This window comes from Alexandromys fortis, unplaced genomic scaffold (genome assembly GCF_014885135.2).
Source record: "Alexandromys fortis isolate MF-2015 unplaced genomic scaffold, M_Fortis_MF-2015_v1.1 scaffold_187, whole genome shotgun sequence".
NCBI classification, from domain to species: domain Eukaryota; kingdom Metazoa; phylum Chordata; class Mammalia; order Rodentia; family Cricetidae; genus Alexandromys; species Alexandromys fortis.
In genome coordinates, this window is record NW_026068088.1 from 2,288,711 (window position 1) to 2,301,964 (window position 13,254).

Here is a 13,254-nt window from a genome sequence, read left to right on the forward strand (position 1 = left end):
AATTTTCTCAGTATGAAAAGTTACAAGGCAAAGAGTAAGTGTTGTTTCCTTGTTCTGAGGTTCCCTACTGAGACTCAGGAAGTCAATCTTACTCAGTTTTTTTTAAAGATTTTATTTATTTATTATGTATAGAAAGTCTGCCTCCATGTATGCCTGCAGGCCAGAGGGTGCCAGATCTCATTACAGATGGTTGTGAGCCACCATGTGGTTGCTGGGAATTGAACTCGGGTCCTCTGGAAGAACAGTCAGTGCTCTTAACCACTGAGCCATCTCTCCAGCCCTCTTACTCAGTTTTTAAAGATGTCTCATTATGGAGAGATACGTTTAAGCAAACACAGGCCTCATCTCTTGTACAATGTATAGAGAAGGAAGGAAAAGAGGATTTGAGAGGAGTCTGAGATTATTACAGACCATGAGAAGCAGATGTTAACTAGTGTTCAGACGTCAACCCAGCAGACGCATGGTTAGCTGATGGAGGATTAATCCTGTCCAGACAAGGTCTGCAGGGCCATCGACTCTAAAAGCTGTTGATCACTTTTGCTGAAGCTGCTTGGTGTCTCCCCAATACCTGCACTGTAGTGTGTAATCTCATGTGATGTGCATATGTAATCCCATGTTTGCATCTCAAGCTTATGGGCACAGATATCTGTGGGTGGTCAGGCAGATGACTCTTCACTCAGCTATATAGTTCTGGTATATAGAATATATACTGGGACTTGCTTCATAACTGGATCTATTTGTCCCACAAGGACTGGGGACATTTAAAAGCCCATCTTCTTCTTTGGTGCTTACTGATGGCTCTCCCTACCCCATGAGACCTCCAATGAGAGAATTTAGCCATGTAGCCATAAACCTTGGTTCCCCCAGCTGTATCTCCATTCTGTTCCCTGAGAAACATTAGAAGCTACCTTCCTGCAACTACCTTCCATTTGGCAGGACATGCAGCCAGGAAAGGAGTCTTTCATATGGATCACATTGGGACCTTCAGAGATAAAGGGATGTCCAAGCTCTGGAACTGCCTTTGTTTTGTGTGTATAAACAGGAAACTTTACAGAACAGGAGGAAACCAGCAGAAGAATAAAGAAACTGATGCAGAAAAGTACATAGTGGAGAGATCATTTTCGCCCTCAGATCCTTCTAAGTCCTGTCCTTGCTGTGAGTCATTTTCTGAACCCTGATGGGACATTGGGGCTGGTACTCAGAGGTCCCTGATACAAGCCTTTTAGTCACAGAGAGGTGAACAGTGAGTGGGAACATTAGCCCATAATGGTCCTACTGATGCGGAAGTTTTAAAAAAAAGTAAACATGAATAAAAGCCAGAAAACTTTATTGGAATCTACTCTGTGCAGAACATTTAGTAATCCTAAGAGCCTGCACAGGCAGGGGCAAGACGTATGGATGGAAGCATTACAAGCACGAGCCTCTCACCAGCAGAACAGTCTACAGCCCTCCATGGCCCTTTATGGAAAACATGAAGAACAGTTTTTGCTGCTTGGACTCCCCAAAGTTCTCCTTAAGCTTGGATGGGGATTACTCTGTGGCTTATCAACACACCACATCCTACCACTTTTCTACGAGGCTATTTCTCTCCTGTTCACAGTTTTCCTGTCACTGTCTTCAGCATCAGTTGCTCTTAGTCCATATTTGAAAGGCCAACACATGCTTGCTGGGACATCTGCAGACTAGGGTACCCTTGGGGTGTTGTGCTTTCTGCTTTTCCTAATTCCATTCAAACAGTGACTTGAAAGAGTCCTAGCCTTCCTCCCTCATCTCATCACAGTGATTGCTCTTCTCCCGAAGTCTGTCTCCAGTTGGATAAAGCATGGGGATCATCGAAAGACTTCACCACCAAGGCAATTTCTGTCCACATCCATTGCGACATACCATCCGTCTCTGGCTTCTGGACTTCCAAGGGCTGGGGAGATCGTCAGTCCTTCTATGAGCATTGTCAGTTGGACTCTACTGATTTCCTCTTGTTTTGAGTGTTTTGCTGTCTTGTCCTTACACAGCTGTCCCCAGACCATCCCTGCCAGCATCCCATCTTTCTCAAGAGGATAAAAAGGACTCAGGGCATACAGTACATCTTGCTTTCTTCAGTGCTGCCTGCAGAAGCTTGTTAATTGCTGGCTGACTGGGTGGATTCTCCCAATATCAGCAGCAGCCCCGACAGGAGAGGTCCCTGGATCCATGGATGGTTCCAATGCTGGTTTTCTCCATCTCCTAGCATTGTGAATTCTGTGCTGTTACCTGTGCACTGCTTTGGTCATCGTATTTATTACTGATCTGGACAGAGGGATGAGTGTTCTTTATAAGTGGCTGGTCTTTTTCTAGAGCAAAGTAATTATGCTATTATAGTAGACACGCTTTTCTATTTTAACATACTAACATGAACACATCAAACAACGTCATCAAATACACCATTCCTATTCTGACTGAAGAGGTAGTTTTGTTCATATCCAAGGATACAGGATGAAGTGGGCTATCACTTTAGAATTCAAGACAGAGAAAAGCCAGTATTCCGACAACAAGAGGTTCCATATAGAAAGGCACTATGCAAAGTTAGGAGAGGAATCTGATCTGCAGTGGGAGACATTGATCCAAAAAGTCATTCCCCAGCATGGAGACATTTCAGTGCACTGGGCCTGAGTGTGAACCAAGTCAAACAAAGCAAGGCAGAATTAGTGTCTGCTCCTGGCACAGGAGACAGAGCTGGAATGACGGGGAACTTTTTCACCCAGAGGGAGTCTCAGATCTCTGCCTTCCCTAATAACTATAGTCTCTCGTTTTCTGGAAAATCAAAGAGGTTGTCCAAAAGCTTGGAAAGGAAAAGGGATAAAGTATGGACACTATGATGAATTGTGTTCTTTAATCAAGTGTAGTTCTCAGGTCATCTGAGGATGGTTTTGGATTTTGAACAATGCTGGGCTTCTGATTTCAGGTACACAGATCTCTATTCTGGAAAAACAAAACAGAAAGACAAGGGACTGAGTGAGATTTCACAGTAGGACCATTTTCTTTTGGTAGATTTCAAACATAAGATGTATGTAGGTGACCATTGTAACGTCAACCAACAGAAACGAAGCATTGAAACGGAGGATGAGAAAGCAGAAGGAAAGAAAGCCAGGCTACACTGTCACCCAAGTACCCATCTTTCACCCAGCCTGGGTCCTCACCCTGCTGCGGTGCTGACCCTTGATCCCTTCCTTCGGCACGCCCTTCCAGAACATTTCAGAACCAAGTCTTAGAGGGCCAGTAGCACCCAGTGACCTTGGCTCTCCATCCAAGGTCCTGGAGTGAGTCTCGCTGCTAATACCTGGTGAGTTCTGAGCTCCGTGTGGCCTCTGCATCCTGAGTTTACTATAACTGTCTCTTCAACCAGGCTCTTTCATAGGGAGCTCAGATCCCGTGGCCAGGCAATCAAGACCTTGGCATTGTTGAGCTCCCAGCTTCTCGCTGGGGATGAAGCATAGACAACCCAACTGTGTCACCAGAGGACTGGTCACCAGAAGCTTCAGGTATGCCTGACACTGTGCTGGATGCTAGGGTCCCATCAGCCACTGTGACGTCTACCTTCTAGGGTTCAGTTAATAGTATTTCCTAAGGTAATCTCAGATAAGTAAGCAAGGAGCCACAGCTACTACAGCAGGTGGACATGATTAAGTCTAGGGAAAGGTTTTGAAGAAAGTGCTACTGGGGGCAAGAGCTGAAGGGTGAGGGAGAAGAAGTGGTAGAAGAAGCCAAGTGGTGGGCGCAGCAGGTATAAAGGCACAGAAACTAAAGGGAACAAGCTACCATTGCCTGCTTCTTCATTCATTCATTCATTCTGTATAGGCAAGGGGCTCACTAGCTTGCTCACTGTTAGATGCTGAAGCTGCCAAGGTGAATGAGATATGGGCTATGTCTGCCACATCACAACCATGGGCTTTGCTTAGTCCTTGACCTTGACTGACTCAACACGACCTTGACTGACTCAACAAGACCTTGATTGACTCAGCATGACCTTAACTGACTCGGGCATAACCTTGACTGACTCGGCACATCCCCAGGGCACTGGGCATTAGAGGCTGCCGTCTGCTCACAGTTTCTGGCCGTTGTGTTCTCTCTTGCCTTGCTGTCTTCCTCCTCCCCATTAACTTTTTTCATTAGCCCCAGCATGCTTCAGATTAAAGCCTATGCGTATGACAGACAGGCATGAGGGGCCTCAAACCTCTTTCAGCAGTGCTGCAGGCGGGACTCACCTTTCTCCAGTCAGCTGCTCCCTTTGCTCTCCATTCTGATTTCTGAAAGAGATCAAAAAACAGTTTCAGAAGCTGTATCCTCACCGACGTGGAAAGGGGACAGGAAGAGGCTTCAAAATCCTGGCTCTCAGAGAGAAATTATGATTGGGGGCTGGGAAGGCCTTCCTGGCATCTCCAAGGTAAAAGCCTTTTTTAGATGACTGTGTCTTAGGTTCTAATGTTGGACACAATCCCACCCCCATCTAGCGGTATCCTCACTGAAATGGAGGGGTATGGGGGTAACACATTCGTTTTTGCCAGTCTTTTAATGACCATAAAAGAGTTTCCAAAATTTGAAATCTAAGTAGGTTTAGAAGGTAGGTGACAAGTATTCAGAGCCGACAATGCTGATACCTACATGGGTTAGCCAGATGGTGCTGCCAAATCATACAGATGTATGGTTGCATGGACAGGCTAAAGTAGGAAACCTCCAGACAGCCAGGTCTCCAAAGGCCCGGTTGCTCCCTGAATAGACTTACTGCTGATGCAATTTGGGGTTCAAATTCCTCCAGATTGATGGATGGTTTGTTGGTACTACTGTCCCACTAAGAGACTCTTGTCTTCTGGGCATCCACGGAAAACACATGGACCATTCACCAGTACCCTGATGGTTTTGTGACTCAGTCTGTACTCGAGTCTTCCTGAACACTTCCCGAAACTTCTCTTTTACGTGTGTGCATATTTAAAAATGGCCATCTCTGTATGGAAGTATATCCATGGACAAGATTTAAACTTTTTTAGCAGAAAGATTGAAAAGTGTCTTTTTTTTTTTTTGAGATAGGGATCTTATTATGTAGCCCAGGTTGTCTCAAGCTCGATCCTCCTGCTCCCCCTCCTGAGTGCTAGTATAGGGCTTTATCACCATGCCTACATCCACTCATCTAAATTTTCAAAACCGTTTTGCTCGCTGTGAATTATCTGCATTCTTACATATTTCTATGGAGCCAGCCTGTGAATTTTACTGATGAATCTTCCCAGGCATTTGATTGAGATTGCTTTGATCCATTGATCAATTTGGAGAAAATAGCATCAACAACATTTTGTCTTCAAGTCCTTGGACACAGTGCATGTTTCCATTTATTTAGGTCTACAGTTTCTGTTCATAGTAAATTAGAGTTTTAGGACTTGCATTTGTCTTGTTGAATGTATTGTCAACAACGCCTTATTATTATGTGATGATCCTAGAAACTGTACTTAAACATTTATTCAGTATTTGTTTATTGTTGTATATAGAATATAATTGACCTCAAATGTTTTTGACCTTGCATTGCAAGACTTTGTTACTCTTACTTATTAGTTCTAATAGCCTTTTAATAGTTTTAAAGGCTTTCTACAGACACAATCATGTTATCTGCCTCAAAGATGGAGTTTTTTGTCCTTCCTTTCCAATCTGTAAGCTTTTCTCTTCTCACACTGGCTAGGACTCCTGGCAAAATGCTGAACAAAACTTGTAACCATGGGCATCTTTGCCTTCCTCCCAGTCTTAGGGGAAAAGCAATTTGCCCTTTATCACTATGATGTGATCAGAACGATTTGGTAGATTTCCTTTGTGGTTTTCAGATATTCCCCTTAAATTCCTAGTTCATAAAAAATTTTCTTTCTCTTTTAAAATTATGAATGGGTGCTAATTAATTTTGTCAAACGCTTTTTTCATATCCATTGCCGTGACCACATGGGTTTTCTTTTAGTCTGTTTGTTAATGACTATCACTTCTGGGGCTTTGAATGTTCAACTCTCCTCTTTCCTAGACTATGTTCTACTCTATCACAGTGTAATATATTCATAATATATTACTAGACTTTAATTTCTTATTTTGTTAAGATTTTTGTAATCAGTGTTCATATGAGATTCTTTTAGGATTCCTTTCTTGATCTGTTTTCCTAATTTGGGGTAACAGGAATCTCCCTGCCTTCTCAGAGCTTGCTCACTGACTACAGATAGTGAACTGTGAATAATCACATGCTCTTCTAAGTAACAGTTGTATCTTTCTGTTGCTGATACCCAAGGTCTCGAAAGAATTGTTTCGCTCTCATTTTGTCTGGTTTCCAGTTGTCTGTGGCAGGAAGCAATTCATGAAGCAGTTAGGAGGAAGCAGAAGTCATTTTTTTTCTGTACAATCTGAAGAGAACTTAGACAGGCTCCCCTTATTTCCTCACATCTGTAATCTTCGCTTGCTGAGATGCGTGTTGGGTACAATGTTGAGTCTGGTCTTTGCAGGTAGAGACAGCTCCTCCTTTGGGTATTTGAGAACAGACCTATTCTCAGGTTAAGCATTCTTGGTTTATTTGATGCCCTGGTTTCAACGTGGCATCACCCCTAAAGTTCATGCACTTGGAAGCACAATGTGGGGATAAAGACAAGTAGGTAACCTTGTTGGAGGGAATTTGGTCATTGGATCCACAAGTGGGAGAATTAGTAAGTACCTTGAGAGTGAGTTGGGTCTCAGCGATTGGCACTGGATACACAGGCTGTTATGAAGCCTGTTCCTTTCTCTGGTCTTTTGCACACATGTGCACCCACACACGCCACTCTTATGTTGTTCCCTCCACACTACGCAATCTGCAGGTCATGGTGCCGCATGATGTGGCTGCCTGATCTTGGGCTTTTCCTCCCCAAACCATAAACCATGACAACAGTTTCCTCTGAGGCATCAGCCTTTGGTATCTTGTTAGAGCAATGCAAAGGAATCAAAGCATTTGACCTGTTTCTTATTAGGGCTTCCAGATACTCTCTAAATCTAATTAGATTTTATTATTGCTCAAAGTACTCAAAAAAAACCATAGTGTTTTATAGCTGGATATAGTAACCCAGATAAATATAGACCATGAAATAATCTTTTTATACCCATGACAAAGTCAGCACAATTACAAGAAAGCCCCTGCTTTAAAAGCGAAAGCCGACGATCAGGAGACACAATGTGTGACCCGTACTTTTGGAATGGATGGTAACTTCAGTATTTTGAAATGGAAACAGGATGAGATCACTAACTTTCAGTTTTTAAATGCTGTGGAGGTTCCTGTTTAAAGGCTGATGAAAAACGAATCACTTGGGAAAAGGCACTTGTCCTTTAAGAAATTATAACTAGTTAGGTTTGGTAACACACGCCGTTAGTCTCAGACTCAAGAGGTAGATCTCTAAGTCCAGCGTAGTAAGGCCTGAATTAAAGAGAACCTGTCTAAAAAAAAATTGTGGCTATGTGAACCCAGATACTTCTCCCTTAGCTGTAGACACTTCTCACTTAGCTGTAAAAGCTGTTGGCGTAGTGAGCACTATTATGAACATTCTTTCAGTCAAACAAATCCTCAAATAGACAAACTGAGATGGTAACTTCAGAAAGGATGAAAACAATAATTCAAAATTATACATTCTCCTGCCTTTTCTTTCTTATTAATCCGGGGGACGAGCAGGGTAGAAATCACTGTATAGACTTGGTAATTCCTTTCTATTCATTTAAGCGACCTAAATAGGATAAATATACATACATAACTGAGACACAATTAGCAAACACTGGACAGGACTTTCAGTGTCCGGTTAGTTACTTTGAAGGCTGTCTCCTCTGAGAAGTAGATCAGTGTCATATGTAAAGGAAATCCATTTGGAGATCTAGTCCTGTTGTCAATGAGGATGGTCATGACTGCTCCAGCATCTGTTGGCAGAATTCTGTCCTTTGAGACTGTAAACGGAACTCCTCAGTTCTTAGCTGACTGGCTGTCAAGTGAGGACCATTTCTAGCCTCTAGAAGTGATCCAAATTCCATGGTTCATGCCCTTCTTTTCCCAAGTTCAAAGCCAATAATGATGGACTGAGCTTTTCCCAAACCTCCGATGCCTCCTCCTTATCTTAGCATAGCTCTAAGCTACGTGAGTAAATTTCTGCAGCTCATGTGACTTTTTGCCACATAAGATAACATATGGAGGTTCTCGAGTGGTGACTCAGCAGTTAAGAGCACTTGATGCTTTTGCAGAGGTCCCTGATTCAGTTCCCCAAACTCACATGGCACCTTTCAGCTACCTGTAACCCTAGTTCCAGGGGATCTCTTCTGGCTTTTAAGGGAACGAGGCAGATACGCAGTACACATATATACATGCAAGCAAAAATGTTCATACATATAAAATAAAAATAAATAAATATTTTGTAAGATAATATAAAATTTTAAGTATAAAAAGTAGAAGTTTGGAAAAGGGTAGTAATTTACTTATCATAATCAAGAGCAGAAGAATTCATAAAGCAAGGTCAGTTACTACAGAACTCAAGTTCATGAGCATCGCACATCCACATGGTTTGATTTTCCACGGTATGTATCCCTCCTCGAGATGTCAAGGAGCCTTTCTTTGACCAAACTCATTGTCCTATATAACTGACCACACAAGTTTTTGCTATCAATATTTTTGTCACATTCTTTTGGTGCTACCCTCTCCTGTCCTCTGCCTTTGATGACAAAGTTCAGTGTGATCATCTTACACACACATTTAGCTTCTTTACATCCTCTTCCAAACTCCTGTCTTACATGTACATATAACATCCTTGACTTCCTTATCTAGTCGCAAATATTTCTGGTTGCCTTATGGAGAAAATGTGGTTTGTTTCTTTTTGCTTTTTTACTCCATATGTCCTTTATTTTGACTGCAAGTTGGTCATTCCACTGTGAAAACAGACTTAGGAAACAGATCATTCCATTCTAGAGACTGCTTCTATGTCTATGACTAACTCTTTCTCTCTAAGTGCTACTAGAGACTGAGCCCTTGAGGAAAGGCTGCTCACTAAGTAACACCTAAATAAAATCAGAATGATGCAGATCCCAACAGATGTTACACCATAGCAAGGAAGCACGGGGAAAAACAAGGTAACATGACTCTTCCAAAAGACCATGACTTCTTAACTTGTGAACACAAAGACATCCAAATGGCTGGGCAGATAACTGAAATATCTGCTTATGAAATGATTAGTGAGCTCAAAGAGAGCATAAACAAATAAACAATGATGCAATGGAATCAACCCAGGATGTGAAGGAGAAAGTCAACAGCATATATGAGAAATTCAGCAAGCAAACAGATTTTGAAGAAAAAATGAACACAAATGCTAGAAATGAAAATCCAATGAATTAAATAAAAAAATCCTAGAATATGGAAGGCCATATAATAGACAAGGTAGATAATGCATAAGGAATGGCACCAGAGCTGGAGAGACAGGTCAGTGTGCAAAGTGTTTGCTGTGCAAGCACCAGGACCTGAGTTCAAATTTCTACAAGCCATGTAAAGCACAGATGTGCAGCAGGAGCATCTGCAGCCCTGATGTGTCTGTGGGGTGATGCAAGCTGGAGACAGGAGCATCCCCAGAGGCTCATGGACCAGCTAATTTAGAGTACATGGTGGAAACACAACAAAGAGTCACTGTCTTGCCGGGTTGTGGTGGTGCACAATCCCAGTACTTGGGAGGCAGAGGCAAGGAGATATCTGTGAGTTTGAGGTCAGCCTAGTCTACATATTGAGTTCAATTGGCAATAGCAAAAAAAAAAAACAAACCAAACAACAACAAGCCTAGGAATAAGTCTAACTCAGAGGGTGAAGGACCTCTAAAACAAGAAGTTTAAAGCATAAAGACAAAAAGATGTATTTTATTATACTTAAGATATTTTAAAAAAGGAAAGATTTTCTATGCATACAGGTGGCCAAAAAATTATGATGAAAAATTGATATATTACCAAAACACTATACAGATTCAATTCAATCTCACTAAAATTCCAATGACATTCTACATACAAATAGAAAAAAATCACAAAATTTATATAGAAGCAAAAAAAACCAATAGCTGAACCATACTACATTGTCTGATCTCAAATTATACTATCTAGCCACAGTTACAGAAACAGCACGACGCAGGCACGAAACTAGGCATAAAGACCAACGGGATAGAAAAGAGGACAGAGGAATTAGCCCTAGAGATGCAGCTATAGGCATCTAAAATTTTTACAAAGGTGCCAAAAACATATATTAGAGAAAAAGAGAATAAATGGTGCCCGGAGAGCTAGATATCCACATAGAGGTGACCACGACTAGATCTCTGCTTTTCACCTTGTAAAGAAAATCTACTGACAATGGGTGAAGGCCTTACTTAAGACAAATGCTTTGGAGGATATCATAGGGCAAATACTCAAGATAAGGGCCAGACAAGGACTTTTTAAAAAGGACCGTTTAGCTCAGGAAATAATAGTCGGGCTTGAGAAGTGAAACCCCACAGAACGAAAAGACTGCTGGACAGCGAAGCAGAGAGCAGAGTGGGGAGATGACCTACTTATGGGAGAAAATTGTGCCAAGTGTACATGTAGCAGAAAACTCATACCTAAAATACACAAAGAACCCCGTTATTTTCCTCCAGGAACTCAGGCTTCACAGCCACATGAACCAGGGAGGGACCCCCGGCTTCCGCTGAACATTGCAAACACCTCCACTGAAAGAGAAAGATGGCCAGAACAAAACCAAGACAACAAACAAAAAAGAAAAAGGGGTGGGGGGAGAAAAGGAAGGAGGTGTAAACCAATGAATCACTTCAAATATGTAAGTCCTGGTGCAGAATAAAAAGTAACCCCCAAAAGCAAGGGAACACATCTCATGCACAAATGGCTAATCCCCCACATCAGTATGCCTTTAATGAAAACAGCCTGAAAGAACTTCTAATGACTACAGCCACGTTCAGACACGTCACAGAGGAGAAACAAGCCAGAAAAGCTGAATGAAATAAAGAAATTCATCAGAGGGGCCCAGGAGCACCCTAAACAGTCCAGGCTCTTGCTGTTGCTCATAGCTGCTCATCAGCACTACGTGAGTGACGACTCTGTTGCTGACAACACCACATACTTGAGTTGCAAGACACTGAGACAACAATCTTGAACTGCCCAGGAAACCTTCATAGTGCCTACCGGAAGGTGCAGGGGGAGAAACGTCATCAATGGTCTTGTCTAGTGCTGCTCCCTACATGCTTTCCAGACCAAATATGCCCACTAGTAAACACTGTGGCAAGACTCTTGTTGGTCTTGATTGGATATGAGGTCTGCTCTGCAGGAGGAAATGCACACTTAGGGCTGTAAACAGGATGAAGGAGATCACAGGGCGTAGGGGAGAGTCTATTGATGTTGTTCTATTAAACGGTTCCATTATCAAACCTCCTTCTAAGTACTTATATTTCTATCCACAGATTTGTGCTGCTCCCAACTCTGGCTAGGGAAGTTTCTTCTTGCAGTGGGTGGTGGATAAGGCAGAGACACATTGTTGTTCAAAGTGCTGAGAACAGGTGACTTTGAATGTCAAGCAATCAATGAGACATCTACAGCTAACTCCCCACCCGCAAGGCTCAGGGAACTTAACAGAAGATGGGGCAGAAAGAATGTAAGCGCCAGAGGATGGGAAGCAGGGCTGTGAGATGCTGTCCTATGGACACAACATGGAGTTGCAGTATGAGCTCACAGCAGCTGTGGCGATCAAACCAGTCAAAATTTCCATCATTGACGGGGGAGGGGCTTGCAAGGTTCCACCCCGACTTGAGAAGTTATTGGCAGTTGATGGCTTGAAAGGAAAGTTACTTACTTTTAGGAGTGTGGTAGTGGACGTTGTCTGTGCACCAGTGGATGACCCTATGCCTATGTGTATGTGGGCAGCTCTAACTGGACTCAGTGGGTTAATAAGGAATAAATTATAAAAGGACAGACTTTGAAGAAGAAGGATGGGAAGAGTTCTAGGAGAACTGAGTTAGGAAGTAAGGAATGGATAAGATCAAGAAATATTGTCTTTTGTGCACATGGGAGATTTTCAAAAATAAATAAAAATTTAAAAATATAATATAAAAGAAACCCTCAAAGAACCCTATTAATAAAGCACACACACACACACACACACAATACAACATCCTTAGTCATTAAGGAAATATAATTCAAAACGACAATGAGATTCCATGGCACCTCAGTTAAGGATAGTTTCACCAGGAAAACAAATGACAGAAAGAATGCAAGGGAAAAGGTTTATATGCTGAAAATGCAAATTAGGGTGGCCACTGCCATGGAGGTTCTCAAAAGACTAAAAATAGAACTCCCATGTGACACATTTATACTATTCTGGTGTGTATAACCAAATAATTCTTAGTCTGCACACCACAAAGATATTGGCACACAAACCACATTTATTATGTCACTATTCACAGTAGTCAAAATATAGAACAATCAACAGAAAAAAAGAGCAAAAAGAACATTAGCTATATACAGGCATATATATGTACTAAAGTTTTATTAAACCATTGTTAAGAACAAAATGATGTCATTTTAAAGGAAATGACACCATCATGTTAAACAAAACAAGCCAGACTCAGAAAAAGCAACTATAATATGTTTTCTCTCATGTGTATCTCCTGAAAAGAGGAAGATTGTCAGAAAGAAAGAGGGTCATTGGTCTGAGGTGGGGGCAAGAAATGACAATGGGGAGTTGAACGTATGCAAAGTACAGGATATACACGTGCGAGCATCACAATGAAACCCACTGTTTCAGAGTCTCATTTTTTCAGTACTGGAGACTGGCTTGGCTTATATATGCTATGTAACAGTGCACGGCCGAGCTACCTCCTCATCTTGTATGTTCACTACAAACAAACTTTAACTGGTTATCTTCAGACAGGACAGAGACACTCGTCACCTTTCTAAGAGATGCCAGGCCGTTCCTGCTTCCTCTTGTATCTATTTCTCAGGTAGACTAGCACAAGTGCGAAGATGAGCAGACCAGTGACGACAGCTGCAATCCAGGATTTCCTTTCGTCTTGATTGGATTCTGACCTTGGAAGAACTAGAAATGACCACAAGTGTCCAGTCAGTAAGAAACTCCTCCCTTCCTCACTTCCTCCCTCCCTTCCTTCCTTCCTTCCTTCCTTCCTTCCTTCCTTCCTTCCTTCCTTCCTTCCTCCCTTCCTTCCTCCCTTCCTTCCTCCCTTCCCTCCTTCC

At 42.2% G+C, this 13,254-nt stretch overlaps 1 protein-coding gene across 2 annotated transcripts in view; it reads right to left on the minus strand.

Moving 5' to 3' along the window:
• Nucleotides 1–1,310: 1,310 nt before the first annotated feature.
• The window catches only part of Cd86 (CD86 molecule), a 62,089-nt gene continuing 50,145 nt past the window's right edge, over nucleotides 1,311–13,254 (minus strand). For both annotated transcript variants that reach the window (XM_050122399.1, XM_050122398.1), the window contains 3 exons: nucleotides 12,953–13,099; nucleotides 4,239–4,280; nucleotides 1,311–2,955 (listed from right to left, as the gene is read on the minus strand). In XM_050122399.1, the coding sequence (XP_049978356.1) occupies nucleotides 12,957–13,099 (143 nt within the window). In that variant the 3' untranslated portion in view covers nucleotides 1,311–2,955; nucleotides 4,239–4,280; nucleotides 12,953–12,956. The remainder of the gene's footprint in view (nucleotides 2,956–4,238; nucleotides 4,281–12,952; nucleotides 13,100–13,254) is intronic.